Below are 15,187 nucleotides of genomic sequence, written 5' to 3'. Positions count from 1 at the left end.
CTTTTGGATACTGTTTGCATAGCATATCATTTTTAAAAATTGTTGTAAAACACACACAGCATAAACTTTACTATCCTAACAATTTTTAGGCATACAGTTCAGTATTAAATGCATATTACTAAGAAAAAGAAGCTGATCTGAAAAAGCTACATACTGTTATAATTTCAACTATATGATGATCTGTAAGAGACAATACTATGAAGACAGTAAAAGATCAGTGGTTGCTGGGGAAGAGGGAGGCGTGACCAGGTGGAGCACAGAGGACTTGAAGGCAGTGAAACTGTTCTGTGTGATACTGTGGGTATCTGACATCATGAATCTCACAAAACCCATAGGATGTTCAACACAAAACCCTTAACGTGGAGTATGGATATTAACGTGGAGTTAATGAGAGTATCAATATTGATTTACCAGATTTAACAAATGTGCCATAGCAATGAAGATAATAACAGGGGCGATTCCAGGTGAGAGGAGAGGGTTAGATGGGAACTTCCTGTGCTTTCTGTTCAGCATTCCCATAGACCTAAACTACTCTAAAAATTAAGCCTATTAATTAAAAAATAATTACCTCCTCTCTTCCTTTTTATCTAGTTCTTTTATCTTTGTACATAAGTGTCAAAGAATGAAAACAATGGTGGACTTGTATGGGACATATAGAGGTGTTAGAACCAGTTCTGTGGTCAATTTGGGGCCAGCTGTGCCTTGTGGGGTTTAGTTTTAACATCTACAGAATGGAAAGTGGTGATTAAAAAAAATGCAGTGTGCATTTTTACCATTAAAAGAAAATATAATAAAGTACTATATTGTTGATAAACCTTGAAAACATGCTAAGTGAAAGAAGCCAGATATTTTGTCATTCAGTTTACAGTGAATTATCCAGAACAGGCAAATCCACAGAGGCAGAAAAAGGATTAGTGGGTGCCAGGGCCTGGAGGGACAGGGAAATGAGGAGTGACTAATACATGTGTGTTGACCTAAAACAAATAGAACAAATAGACTGCTGGTTATTTCTCCAGCGAGAGTGGGTTTTTCAGGATCATCAGGGAGTTGCAATTTGGGGTCTGCAGCCCTGGCAATCCATTTGCAAGTTCCCCTGCAGAAATGGAGAGAACGTTTTTATAGAGGGGAATGGAAGGGACGGTGGGCGGGTGTAGTAAACAAAGAGCTCATGGCTTTCCATTGGCTGAGTCCTCACCTGGAGAGAAGCGGAGACTTTCTTCTTTGGTCAGCTCAGCTGTTGTCACAGGGCTTGAGAGCTTCCCTTGCTGGTCTCCTGACTGTTTAATTAAGGCTTCTGCTGTTTTTTGGTTTTTTTTGTATAGTTTCGGGTTTCCTTTTGGGATATTGAAAATGTTCTAGAACTAAATAGCAACGATGATCACATAGAATCATAAATTCTCTTAAAACTCCACTAAATTTTACACATTAAAATGGCTAAAATGGTAAATTTTGTATTATATGCATTTTACTGCCATGAAAGATAAAAGAGAGGATAGGAAAATAAAGTTACTGAGTGAAATTTTTCCAGAAGTAGTGGTTCAAAACAAAGCCTGATATTATATATTGAGATCACAAAATTGTAGTATTCCAGTAAAGTTGCTGAAAAAGATGCACACCAATATATTTCTTGTAAAATCTCTTAAATACACTGATAAAGAAAATTCCTAAGCGTGATTGAACAGAAAAAAAAAATTCTGTAGAATAGCAAAAATCAGGCTGAAATAAAATTTTGCTCTATGAAATTTAGGGGAAAAAAGTTTGAGGGACTAATGTTTACAAGATTAGGAAGAAAAAGCAAAAAGAAGTGGGGAACTTAAAATTTTACACAAAATTTTACTCAAAGCCAAGTTTTCTTGCATTGTTTGCTTGTCACCAGGTGCATGTACCACGTTAAAAAAAGAAATATTGGGTTAGCCAAAAAGTTCGTTTGAGTTTTTCTTATGGAAAACCCTAACAAACTTTTTGGCCAACCCAATAAACTATTAATAAACATTGAATTACTAGATTTACTTTTATTTCTTTTTTTTTTTAATGAGAGATGCTCATAATAGCCTCTGTAGCAGTCATGATTTCTCAGCAAGTCTTTCTTTACATTATTTTCCATTTAAGAAATAGGAATTTTCCTTTCTGGAGTGTTCTCAAGAACCTTTACAGACTTGTGATTTCGTCTGTGTAAAAATGCATAGAAACACGTCAATGTTTCATGTGAAATGTTATCTTGAATAGTTTAAAAGTTTATATGTGATCACATTTGAGTAGTTTATAAATTTCCATGATGAGTATATATTAATATTAAAATTAGAAATAGAACAAGACTTCTTTTCCTTTGAGTACATACGGTTCTGTATAATCCTCACCCTGCACTCGTGGAGCATAGCTGCACTTAAAGGATTAACACTAAAACGTCAATGGTAAATGTTACTGAGGGCTGGGACCATTAATTTTTCTTTTTAACTCCCTATTTTTCTGTATGTTCAATGACAGATATATATTATTGTTATCATAAAAATGATTTTAAAAAAATCTGATACTGAATGATTTATTAGGTGTTTGGTTGGGGAATAATAGCCATGATGGCCATTTATTGAGCTGTAGCCACGGTTGCCAGATGACGGCTACAAAGCTCAGTGTCTTATGCATGTTCTTTAACACCCAGAGCAATCGTAGCCTCAGAGCCGAGTCTGTTCTACTGACACAGGGGCTGCTACTCATTCCTTGGGCCCATTTAATTGCGTTAGACAAATTGCAACGAACTTCTGATTGATAAGCCAGATTTAGGAAATGGGTGATGTTTGTCTGGAAAGTCGAATTTTCTGGACAGTGCTGCTGCTTCTCTTGGCAGAGAGGATGTGGATCTGGCTCTTGCTGGCACAGCCGGCATCCACGTTGGCTACTGTCCGCAGGAGGACGCCCTGGATGAGCTCCTGACCAACTGGGAACACCTGCGTTATTACTGCAGCCTGCATGGGATTCCAAAGCCGTGCATCCCCAAAGTAAGAGCCTCTGAGGGTTTCCAGAAAGAGGGACCCGCAGAAGAATGCTTGGCAACATCCCCAGTCCCAACAGAGCTCTCTCATCCTGTGATAAGGAACTGCAGTATCAAATAAATGTCCCTGAAACATATTTCCAGTAGGATGATGCTGAAGGAAACACAATCAAATACATCTATGTCATATTCATGTTGTATATTTAGAATAGGTCCCTGCGCGGAGAGGAAGTGGTGGGTAGGAGGGAAAGCATACCGTCATCTGCAATTTTGTTTCCTACACAGTTTCCCCCCGAAGCATCTTTTACACTTACTGGGCTCTTCATTTGTATTCAGGAGCAAACATCATAGCGTAGGATCCCCAGGCCCGGTGGACTTGGTGGGTGGTTGGAAAGGATGACTTCCGGGCGGGTGGGCGGCCCGTGCGCGTGCCTGGCCTCCTTTGGCGGGATGCAGGGTGGCGGCCTCAGGAGGACGGGGGCCTGGGGTAGCTGCAGAGCCAGCCCCGTCTGTGGGAGGTGGGGAGGGCAGGTCCCACAGAGAGAACCGGAGGCAGCTGCCCTTGGGTCTGGCTCCAGCCGCAGCTTGACTTGGGTGGTCTCGGACGGGCAGGTGCGCAGGACATGTTTTCTTTCTCCACCTCACTGTGGGGAGTGTGCGGTGCTGCTCGCATGTCTGGATTCTGAACTTGGAGCAGAAGTAAGGGGCGTATGGGATGCATTTTCAGTGAGCTTCTGCATGAGGTGAGCATCGTGCGGTTCCCAGGAGACAAACCCACAGCCGTGTCCTTCACCAGCCCGTGAAAATACATTCTGTGTGCTGCTGTGCAGTGCCTCAGCCTTCCTTTCTTATTTTTGCTCTGTGACTCTAAGTGAAACCAGAATGAGATCTCTCCACGTCCCCGGAGGGGTCCTGGTCCATTCACCGCCTCCCATCTCAGTAGAACCAAGACAGGTGTCCACCCACAGGACGCTGCTCACTGCAGTTAAGCAGCTTGTGACATCTGGGGCTACTCGCTGGCTCTGTCTTTAATGGGTGTTAATCTCTGTCAGCCCCCCTGGCTGGTTTCCAACTAAAGAGGTGGATGCTTGGCAAACACTCTAAGCTGCCCCTCCACTGTCCCGGGGGAAGCGCACCCTTTGAAAGTGTTCTTGTTAATATAGTAAGGCTTGCTGCTTGCTGTCATCCAGGGCAATTGCTTGTGATCCTCAGCTGTCTAACAGCTTAACGGTCACCAGTTAGGAACAGGCTTCACTTCTTTCAGGAAACCGCAACTGATTTTGCAGGATTATTGCTTGCTCAGAGGCTTCTGGGACATCAGCACATGTGTTTCCAGAGGAGTTAGCTCCCTTGATGGCAAATTTCCTTCTCCTATAGATTTTGGAAATATTTGAAATACAGAACAGGCATATCTGTTCCACGGAGCTTATCACTGGGTGACAAGAGGGATTATTATAAAATAACAGAAAACAGTAGTTTGTTTATGCTGGGTCAGGCACTATTCTGACTTACAGCAGCCATAGGAGGTGGGTAAGATGCTTAGGCCGCATTTCAGAAGCGGTGGGATAGGAAACTGCCCAAGTCCCTGGCTGGAATGTGGGAGTTTGTTTTGAGGGCAGATGACCTGGCTCCAGTGTGGTGTTCTCGGCATACTCAGGTGGCTGGTTGGGTGAGGAGATGCTTCCAGTGCGCTGAATGGCTCCATCTGGTTTTCTGCACCCCTTTGGTGGCTGAAGAAGTGGAAACCGCATGAGATTATGTGTGGGCTCCTCTGACTGGCCCTGGGTTTCAGGACTCCCAGATCTGGCAGGATGCTTTCCCAGCCTGTGTGCTCTCACCTGGGTCCTCTCCCCCTGGTGTCACCTGTCCCCACTGCCACACAGCACCCACAGTTGTCTCCTCTGTGATTCTGGAGACAGAGCCCCTCTTGCTGTGGGGAAGGTCCTTCAGGATGGCCCTCCTTCAAGCATCCCTGCTCAGAGCTCACCCAGGGTCCTCGCTCACATCTGGCCCCAGCTGACTGGTCTCTCCTACATATCACTCACTCACTTACCCGACCCTCCAGAAGTCCAGTTAGGTGAGAAAAGGATGCTATCTTCATTCAGCTTGAACTTAGGCTTGGCAGGTTGGTGTAATCATTTTAATTTTTTTCCCCACTGTCCACACTACATAGTGTTGGACAGTGTCCACGTATGAGCCTGAATTCAATTAACCTGATTAAACAAACCTTATATCAAGTTATAACAAAATGATTATAACAACATGGTCTGGATTGCTAGAGAAGCATGTAAGATAAGTTCAGGGTTAGAGTCATGCCAAAAGCAGCCCACTGCCAGTGGGATGAGGGCTGGAATTTCGGTAGTTTTGTTTTCCCTGGAAGAGACAAGGTACAGCCCTTAGCCATCTCGCCTTTGTTAATACCTACAAATACGTATCAGGGAAACTCCTGCTGCATCTCACTACTTATCTTCTCTACAGATATTACTTTTCTCCCAAAGTTTTCTTCTATTCACGGTTTTGTTAAAAGGAGCTAGAAATTATTACAGGAGAGATGGGGACCAGGAGCAAAGAGTCCGAGTCAGAAGAAAGGCATTTCTGCCTTAAATCCTTAAACTGCTACTTAACACTTCATTTTGATTTTTAATCTCATGGAGAATTTCAGTGTGACCAACACGTGTGCTAGTGGAAAAATTTTGGCTTTGGGATCAAATGGACGAATTTGGGAATGTCTGGCAATTTATTTTGATTCCAGTGATATTTATAAAAGTCCCATCACGTCTAATCATCTCAAAGATGATTAGAGATTGGAGCTATAAAAATGAATAATCCCAAACTCTTGTCTTAAGTGCAGTACAATTTCTAGAACTTATGGCAAAATTGCCTAATAGCATAGAGAGAGTCCATTAACTATTGATAATTTGGTGTTTAGATAGAATTTTACAACCATAATTGCTAAGGCATTACATTTGCCATTATTTTGACAAGAATCCTGAGTGCAGGAAAGACTGAAACAAAGCACTTCTTATTAGACCATTTTCAGATATTTTTCTGAAAACATGACATTCAGAAATCAGATCAAACCAATATCTGTTCCTGTATAATCTGGATTCCTTCGCGTGGTTAACCAGTCCAGAATTTGCAGGCTGTAACACTTAAACTTTTGTGAAATTGGAAAAACATGACACATGTTTCCTGGTTTCATAAAAATAATAATAGCTTGGCAGGTTTATTCAAAAGTTCGCTTATTCTGAAGTGCATTTTCTATAGCAACAGGCTGTACATTTATGATTGTTTCATTTTTCTGTTTATCAGTTTTTATTTATGTATTGCTAGCCTTTGAATTAGGAGGATGGCAGTGAAATAACATTTCTTTCTAATACATACACATATTTCCACTCTTTTCTGGTACAAGTTCTATGGATCTAAAAATAACCTAAAATGTCATTTTCCCAGTGTGTCACTCTTGCTGCCCCACAGCTGACTCTGACCTGGAAGGTGACACTGATTTCCAGAAAGGTGAGCCTCCCAGCTGACTCTGACCTGGAAGGTGGCACTGCCTTCCAGAAAGGTGAGCCTCCCAGCTGACTCTGACCTGGAAGGTGACACTGCCTTCCAGAAAGGTGAGCCTCCCAGCTGACTCTGACCTGGAAGGTGGCACTGCCTTCCAGAAAGGTGAGCCTCCCAGCTGACTCTGACCTGGAAGGTGGCACTGCCTTCCAGAAGGTAAGCCTCTCAGTTGGCTCTGACCTTCCTGGGTTCATCCTTTTTCAGTGAACAGAACTTCCTCTTCCAGGGAGCCTCTCTGGCTGCCTTCCTTCCTCTTCCATGTGAATGTCCACCTGTGGGCTGATCTTATTCTCTGGAAGACCCTGTCCAAGGGAAACATGACCACAGTCTACACCTCTCTGATTCTCTCAATGCCAGCCATCACCTCTCTTCATTCCTCTCACAGCAGTGCCTTTCATACTTCTTTTTATTTGCTTGTCTTGAATCACTTGTTTTGTTTGAACAACTTTTTATTTATTTCAATCCATTTTATCTACTTTATGTTAATTGAAATTATTGAACTGAATGGAGCCATGGATAAGGATAGTACCTATAAACTAATCTGGGAGACCGATGTTATTTCCGAGAAGAACAAACTACTGACCTCAAGATGATGTTTTTGGCAGATATAAGGGGATTTAAGACCATCTACAGGAATCTCTGGGGACTTGAAATCTGCACTTCCTTGACTTATACTTTTTGACAGCTAGGCCAGTCCTTGAGACTCTTAATTATTTCAGGATCATTTTGAGGCTGCACAAATAAAGTGATAGAGCAGTTTATGTTGAGAGTATTTTATTGGGTGGCATAAATACTATCCTAATCTTTTTAGAAGTCCTTAGTATTTCATCGTTGTAATTATCACTATTATTATTACTATCCCAACTTTTATGCATTTATCCAAAAAAGTATGTACATTAGTTTAAACTTCTGCTGTATTGGATTATTTAGGATGCATACTCGTTAGCCCCCCTCCAGAGTCCTGTAGAGTTTTTCCCACTTGTATTATATTTGAATTAAGATACAATCTTGAACAATTTGGTTACATGATGATATTGAAAAAAGCAAATCTTTGTTAATACTTCTAGGGTCACAACAGTTAAATAAAACAGTTTACAACATTTTAAAATCACGCATAGAGGGAAACGAGGAAGTTTCTCCGTCTCAGCTCCCAGAGGAGCCGGCCCAGCCCGGGAGCAGACAGACCTGAGTGCAGAGCAGCTAAGGTGGGGCTGGGGGGCGTGCTTTCTTCTTCTAAGGAGAGAGAATGAAAGGATCTGGGGCTCCAAGGACGTATGAAGAAGTGGTGAGCTGCTCGGCCAAGGAGGAAGAGGAGTGGTGACCACGCCCGACGTACGGGGGCCGGGGCGTCCCCGGGGCCGAGGGGCTCTGCTTGGTGATGGGCAGTCCCCATCCTCTGGTTTTGCTACGAGGATGCCCAGTGGTTGCAAATAAGCAGGACCCTGGCTCTCCTGTGTAAACTGATCCAACTGTGCAGTGTCCTGAGAGGGCTCTTTCTCTCCTGGGGGATATTGAAGGCTCCCCCTTGCCCCTCTGCCACCAGAAGCCCCCTCTCTCGGGGTTTCATCCCCACTCAGATCCTCCTCCGTCGTGTTTGCCTCACCTGTGTCCACTCACCTCAGTGTGGAGGTGTGTCTGGCCCACCCCGGACCCCACATTTCTGCCCCGGGCTGCTCCCTGAGCACCAGCCCTGAGCTCAGGGTTCTGGCCGTCGCTTCCATGACTCACAGGTGCAGAAACCCCAGCTTCATCCAGGAGAGCCCCGTCTGTTCATTCTCAGCATCCCCGAGGGGGTGTTTCAGGACCTGGGCTGAGTGTGGGAAGGTGGGCAGGGGAGGGGCCGGAGGGAGAAGGGCTCCAGGCCCAGAGCCACATGTCACGGGGTGGTGGGTCCCTCAGCAAATGGGGGTGCCTTCAAAGAGAGCCCCTCTCCTTCAGGTGGCCGGGGACCTCGTGAGACGCCTCCACCTGGAAGCCCACGTGGACAAACCTGTGTCCACCTACAGCGGGGGGACCAAGAGGAAGCTGTCCACAGCCCTGGCCCTGCTGGGGAAACCTGACCTTCTCTTACTGGCGAGTAGCTGACGTATCACGGGACACGCCCGTGGCTGCAAGTAAGACGCTTTGACCTATCAGAGTTCCTCCGGGGAGGACGTTCAAAATTGGCAACATCGGGCTTCTGAACTAATAAACGTTTGGCCCTAAATCAACATTTTCTGAACAGAATCTAAAATACCATTGGAATTTTACAGAACCAAAACAGACTCTTTGACTCCCTTTTATTTATCCAATTGAAGATTTGATACAATTTTAACATTAAAAACAATATTTTAAAAGAATACCAGAATTCACTTGTAATCTGAAAACCGATGCACGCTTTTCCTCTGGTCTGTTGCTTTAAGTCTCTTCCTAACTGCAGACATGATGGTCGGAGCTGTAGGGACTCTGTCCACGGGGAATCCTGAGGGTGGGGGTCAGGGTGCAGGATGGACCTGGTGGGGGAGGGGAGGGCGTCTGGCGGGAGCGCAGAGCACGGGCAGTGGCCTTGGGACAAGGCCGTCTATAATCCATGTGGGAACAGAAATTAATCCAGTTTGGCTGGATGGAAACATGAATTGAAGGTGGTCAAGGGTCAAGAAATAGAGCCAATGGTTTTGCATTTCAAAACAGCTAAAAGCAGTATCATTCAAATAATAAATAGAAGTCATCATTTGTGGATAGACTGGATTCTAATCATTAGAGGGCTTCCCAGGGCTTTGCGCTTGTAGAAGGTCTGAGGAACATGGAAAAGTATGGGAGACAAGATACATTCCTTCTTTTCCTGTTCTTTTTCCTTAAATGGAAACAGATTTCAGGGCGGGGAGTTAAAGGGGATTCAGAAGACCTGTGCTGGAAAAATGACCCCATGGTTCGTGGACTGTCTTCTGCAATCTGAGCTGAAGTTTCCTCTTACTTGCACCAAGCTTGCTTTTTTGCAAGGTCCGAAATCAAGGACTAATGTGTAATTGCATCTTCTGAAATCGGGTAACGAAAACCTAACACTTGCACGATTTTGCAGTTTGCAAACGCGTTTTCCTTTCAAAAGAAGGCCGGCTTGCGCTGAAGAGCTCTCGACAGGGCCGCTCCTTACCTTCAGCAGAACTGCCCGCTCAGCCTCACCCCCACGTCTCCTGGGTCGGGATGGGGCCTCCGTCCTGGAGCGGGTCCCCGGCTCACCGCAGCCAGTCAGCTTCTCCAGTCCTGCAGCCCTGCTCTCGGCACCCTGGTTCACCCAGGCTTGGGCGTGGTGACCAGGGTGGGGACTCACACGTTGTGTGCATGTTTCCTCCTCGTGTGAAATGGTCCTGATGACAGTGTCTGTCCATCAGAGTCCTTGAAGGCAGCCCGTGAAATCCTCTCCACTGAGCTTTAGTGATGGTGGTGACAGTGAGTGTTCAAAGCATCTGGTTGTGGACATGCATTGAAGAGCCCTTAGCATCCTCCCCTGAGACTGGACAAGCCTCTCCCCACCGACACCCGTGTAGGAACGATGCATCCAACTCTCTCAGGGAACAATGCCTGGTCACACCTTCCATCCACTTGGTTTATAACTAACTATACACTGTAACGCGATTTGCAGAAAAGACCCCATGTTTGCTGGTGTCTGCTTTCCTGCTCAGTGCCATTTTGTGTCCACTTTCCTTCTGTTTCTTTCTTTGGGGCAGTTGATGACCCTCAGCTCTTAAGAAAAATGTGTTTGGTACTTCCTGACTACAAAAGCACAGAAATGCATCATGCAGCCTAGAAACATCTCTCTCAAAAGTGGTTCGGATAAGAAGTGCTTCAGCGTTTATTGAAGGAGAAAGCTTCGGGTTTCAAGAAATGTCAATTTACTTGATGACGTGAAATCAACAAAGCCTTTTTCTGCTCTCCTACCTCTTTGTTGGGTAGATCCTTCTGGAATTTTATAGAGGTTGGAGTGCATCCAGGCCGGCCTACCTTCCCAGATCGCTAGGGGGGCCTGGCCGACATGAGGGGCCCCGGCCTCTGCTGGGTGTGGAGCATGGCCTGGAGCTGAGGCCGGGGCTCCCTCTGGGCTGGGCCTGCCGCCCTCGCACTGAGGATGCTTGGTCTCCCCGCGCCCCTCACCCTGTGTTTTCTGTCCTTCAGGACGAGCCCAGCTTGGAGATGGATCCCTGCTTGAAGCGGCACCTGTGGGAGGCGGTGACGAAGGAGGCTCAGGAGGGCTGTGCCGTGGTCCTGAGCTCCCACTGGTGAGCACGGCCCCTCAAAGCTGGGGGGCACCCAGGCCAGAAGCAGTGCTCCCCACATGACCCCCTGTCCCATACCACCCTGCCACGGAGATGTCACTGCTCACCCCCTGACATAGGTCAGGACCGAGGGACACAACCAAGGCCGCTCCACCAGCGGGTGGCTGAGCTGGACTCTGAAGCCAGTGGTCCCTCATCTACTACACCCTGTGTGTGCGTCACTGCTGGACAGCTGGGCGCCTTCCTCGGGCCCTCCTGCGACCACATTTCTGCCCCTCTATCCCAGCACTAGGCTAACTTGAATTGAAAACCCAATACATTTCTGAATTGGGTCTCATATTTTCATCCCCACAGACTTAATCTTGCAGTGAGATTTCAAAATCGTTGGCTTGTTTTTAGCCTTACACTGCACTGTTCCAGGTCACATAGCAATGCAATTCTTAGGTTTCTTAAGCCCCCTGATGGAGAGTGAGTGCTATGATTTGGCTCATAAACATTCTTTCTTTTATTTTATTTTAAATTAATTTTTATTGGAGTATAGTTGATTTACAATGTTGTGTTAGCTTCTGCTGTACAGCAAAGTGAATCAGTTATACATATAGATATAGCCACTGTTTTTTAGATTGTTTTCCCATATAGGCCATTACAGAGTACTGAGTAGAGTTCTCTGTGCTCTACAGTAGCTCGTTATTAGTTATCTATTTTGTATACAGTGTGTGTAAATATACTACAGCAGAGATCAGGCCTTAGAGTTTACACGTGCTTTCTTCCTACTTGTAAGTCAAATGTACGAGGAGCTAAGTGTCAAGAACTGAGGGTCCAGGATTCTTCCTTACTTGCAAGCTTACAGATTTGGCGCTCGGGGTTCTTGGATGCTTCCAGGAGACAGACGACTCGTGGGTCAGAGACAAAAGGCCGATTATTCACAGTGAGAGAAGCATCTGGTGTTAGCAAAGTCACCTGGTTCCCTAAGCCTGAGTCACCCAGGGATGCTGCAGGCACGGACGGGGGCCTGTTGGACAGGAGGTAAACACCAACCTGGGGACCCTCCTCTCTATAGCAGCTGACAAGCCGGCCGGCTCTGCGTCTGGCCCTCATTCTGCGAGGTTGCTCTTGTAGCCACTGCTGTGGCCAACGGCCAGGTGGAGACCAGCCGGGACCTTGCAGGCTGAGGGTTCCTAGCAAGACCTGTGGGGGAGGAGGGACCCCCAGATGTTACGATAAGTCTGAGCTGGCGTGAGCGGCCTGCTCCTTGTCGCTAGGCGTGAAATGCAAAGCCGGCCCATCATTCGCAATGGGAGGTCCCTGAGGGGGTCTCGGAGGCTTTGCTGACGGCTCCAGCAGTGTCAGTTTATGTGAAAATAACACTGGTGTTGTCAGTCCACTAGCACGATCCCATCGCAGGAAATCTCAGAACCAGGTCCCGTGGTGGGTGCTGGTGGCCACCCTCCAGGTCCAGGCAAAGTCGACCCACTGTGAAGGAACCATGCCATTCACACCACTGCTTCCTTTTTTTTTTTTTTTTAACTTACCCTCATTCACTGATGGTTTGCCTGTTGCCAGACATTCCTGAATTTTTTACTGTCAGACTAACCACTAACCATTTATTTTTAAAAGTTTCTTTGAGGTATAATTGACATACCATGTAATTTCCCCACTTTAAGTGCACCTTTCTGTGAGGTTTTAGTCAGACAGCGGACCTGTGCCTGGGTCACCACCACCCAGCTCAGGACATTCCCATCACCTCGGAGTGTCTAGTGCCTGTTCTCAGTTAACCCCCATCTGCCCTCGACTCTTTGTCTCTATAAATGTGCCTTTCCTGTGTATTTCATCTGCATGGAATCATGTAACCTATAGCTGTGTGTATGTGACTGTCACTTGTCATGTGTCTGAGGGTCACCACGTGGCACCCAGCAGTGGGCTTGTGTCCATTGGGCAGCAGGACAGCATTTGTTGTCCGCTCACCCGTCGTGGCCCTTTGGATCATTCCCGGATCGGCTATTCAGTATAATGTGCTGTGAACAGTCTCATACATGTCTTTGGACACACGTTTCTATTTCTCTTTGGGGTCTCTTGCTGGGTTGTATGGTAGGTTGTGTTTAGCACTTGAAGAGGCTACAGGGCTGTTCACCAAAGTGTCTTTGTCATTTATCATTCCTGGAAACAGTGATGAAGTTTTTAGTGTTTCCACACCCCTGTCAGCACTAGCTTCCTGATTGTAGCCATCCTGGTGACATGTGGTTTTAATTGACATTTTCCTAATGAACATGTCACCTTCTGTCTTTTCACCTGCGTTGCTTCTTATAAGAAGCGAACCACGAACGGTTCTGACATCATCAGTCACACATGCCTGACTCTCTCAAGATTTCTCAGAGGCTCTCAACATCTCAACTTTGACGTGTCTGGATGTAGATCTCTGTTGTCCTACCTGGGGCTCGTTTGTGTTTCTTTGGGAGGAATCTATGACAACTCTTGCCCCTTCAGTGAGTAGGTCCCGGTGCCTCTGCCTAGTTGGTTTTTCAATTTTGTTTTCATGTTTTAAAGCCTGGGTTTTTCAGAGTCACGCTGTTTGTACCCAGGCCAGTTGCCGGACAGAGCCTGTGCTTGACCACCTCAGGCCAACCAGGGGTCTCTTCTGTCTCTGCCACGATCTGCATGAGGGCGGGGCAGGGCATTCCAAATTCAGGCTGTTTTCTAGTGGGTTCAGTTTTCTCTTTCCTGCTTCCTCTGGTCTCTGCAGGGTGCACATGGGTGGCGGGTAGAGGGCCTCTGGCCCCACGTGGAGTCTGTGGCTGGCTTGGGCCTCTCCGGCCTCTCATGCTGTACACGCAGCCTCATGGGCGCCGTGCATGACACGGCCACAGGCCAGACCCTGAGCTGTTGGCCCTTCCTTTTGCTGGACTCTACAAGAGCCGGGATGCTGACCGTGTTGTTGGGTGTGGGCATGGCCCAGTGGCCCACGGTGTGTGCACCCTTCCACAGGGGCAGGGGGCCTGCTGAGCTTCGCAGCCTGGCCCACATGCTAGGGCTGCGTGTTGTAAGCCAGAATGCTGCAGACCACCCGCTTCTCACCTGGTTCAGCAGTTTGTTGGCTGTAACTGTCTCTTATGTTATCATATGCCTTTGGTCAGTTTCCAGAATTCTGAAACATATTGCTTTTGTTACTTTTGTCCAGTTTCATCGTTGTCTTCTGTTCATGTCTACCCTTGACTGTAGCCAGAAGTCCTGACCTTGTTGTTTTGTTTTTTGTGTCTTTGTTCTGTTTCTCTTCTGAAAATAAAATTTTACATCGAAATGAATTAAATTTGGCAAATTCTCGACTTTATCATAATGTATGCACGGTTCTTGCTTCCAGTGGCCCTCTTGCTGTGCCATTTCAGGAAACTCTGTATTTCTGTAGTCTTTCTGCCAGCACTGAAGTCCCTGTACTGGTGTGTTGGTTCTGAGATTGGGTACACAGGTGTCATGTTAAAAATTCCTGGTAATTTTCATATAACGTATAATTATTGCAGACAGTTTTCATATCACTATAATTTCTTTTTTATGTCTCCCTGCTCATTTGGTTTCACATTAATGATGTATCTTTATTTCCAAAAATCTGTCTGTATTTGTGCAACACAAAGATCTAAATGACTCAGTGAAAATGCAGAGCAGCGCAGCCTTGGATCGATTCCCTGATCCTAAAGCAGTGCCGTCAGCTGAGAAGTCTCTGAACTGCAGTTTCCTTTTAATTTTGAGTCCCTCTCCCTCCCCCATGCCTTATCCTGGGGGGCCACGGGGGGAGCAGGGGGCACGGCACCAAGGGCAGGAGTGCTGGATCCCGATTTACTCTACATGAGGAATTAACATCAGCCCGACCAAGAGGCACCAGGACTGCTTCCTCCTCACCTGTCACACGCCGATCTGAGAAACTCCAACGTAAACCCTGAAGCCTCTGCATCACCTGCCCCACTTGTGTCCTGGTCAGCCTAACTGCCAAAAGGAAACAGGGTGTGTAGTTTTGAGTAAATGGTCAGAGATTCCTTTCGTGGTTGTAGGACCTTGACTTTGTTTATTTCTCTTGATGCTGAAGACCATCAGAATCTCAAATCTCTGCCCCTAGGCTGAGACTCAGTAGAATCCCACATGTTTGGAGCATAGCTGTTTGATAGCTGATACTCATTCAATTGGAAATTCCGAGTCATTGCTCTGCGGCCTTAATGAATATCAGTTGTGATTTGGGATCCGTGTTTAGCGAGGTGATATAGAAGTGACTACATATTCTCCCACTTTAATTAGAGACCTACTATGCATTAATAAAAATGGTAAGTTTATTTTAAATTGAAATTAATTGAAGAAACATAGAGAAAGATAAGTGTACACAGAAAAATATATAAAGCACATT

At 46.1% G+C, this 15,187-nt stretch overlaps 1 protein-coding gene across 1 annotated transcript in view; it reads left to right on the top strand.

Annotated features, from left to right (window-relative positions):
• Positions 1-15,187, top strand: part of LOC309810772 (ATP-binding cassette sub-family A member 13-like) — a gene marked incomplete at both ends in the record, with an annotated part of 199,753 nt that overhangs the window by 154,301 nt on the left and 30,265 nt on the right. The window contains 3 exon segments of the mRNA XM_082632984.1: positions 2,843-2,993; positions 8,492-8,626; positions 10,703-10,806. Of these exon segments, the coding sequence (XP_082489110.1) occupies positions 2,843-2,993; positions 8,492-8,626; positions 10,703-10,806 (390 nt within the window).

This window comes from Mesoplodon mirus (assembly GCF_964341445.2).
Source record: "Mesoplodon mirus genome assembly, chromosome: 9".
Taxonomy (NCBI): Eukaryota; Metazoa; Chordata; class Mammalia; order Artiodactyla; family Ziphiidae; genus Mesoplodon; species Mesoplodon mirus.
Note: the sequence above shows the minus strand (reverse complement) of the source record. Positions and strands in the feature narration are given on the sequence as shown.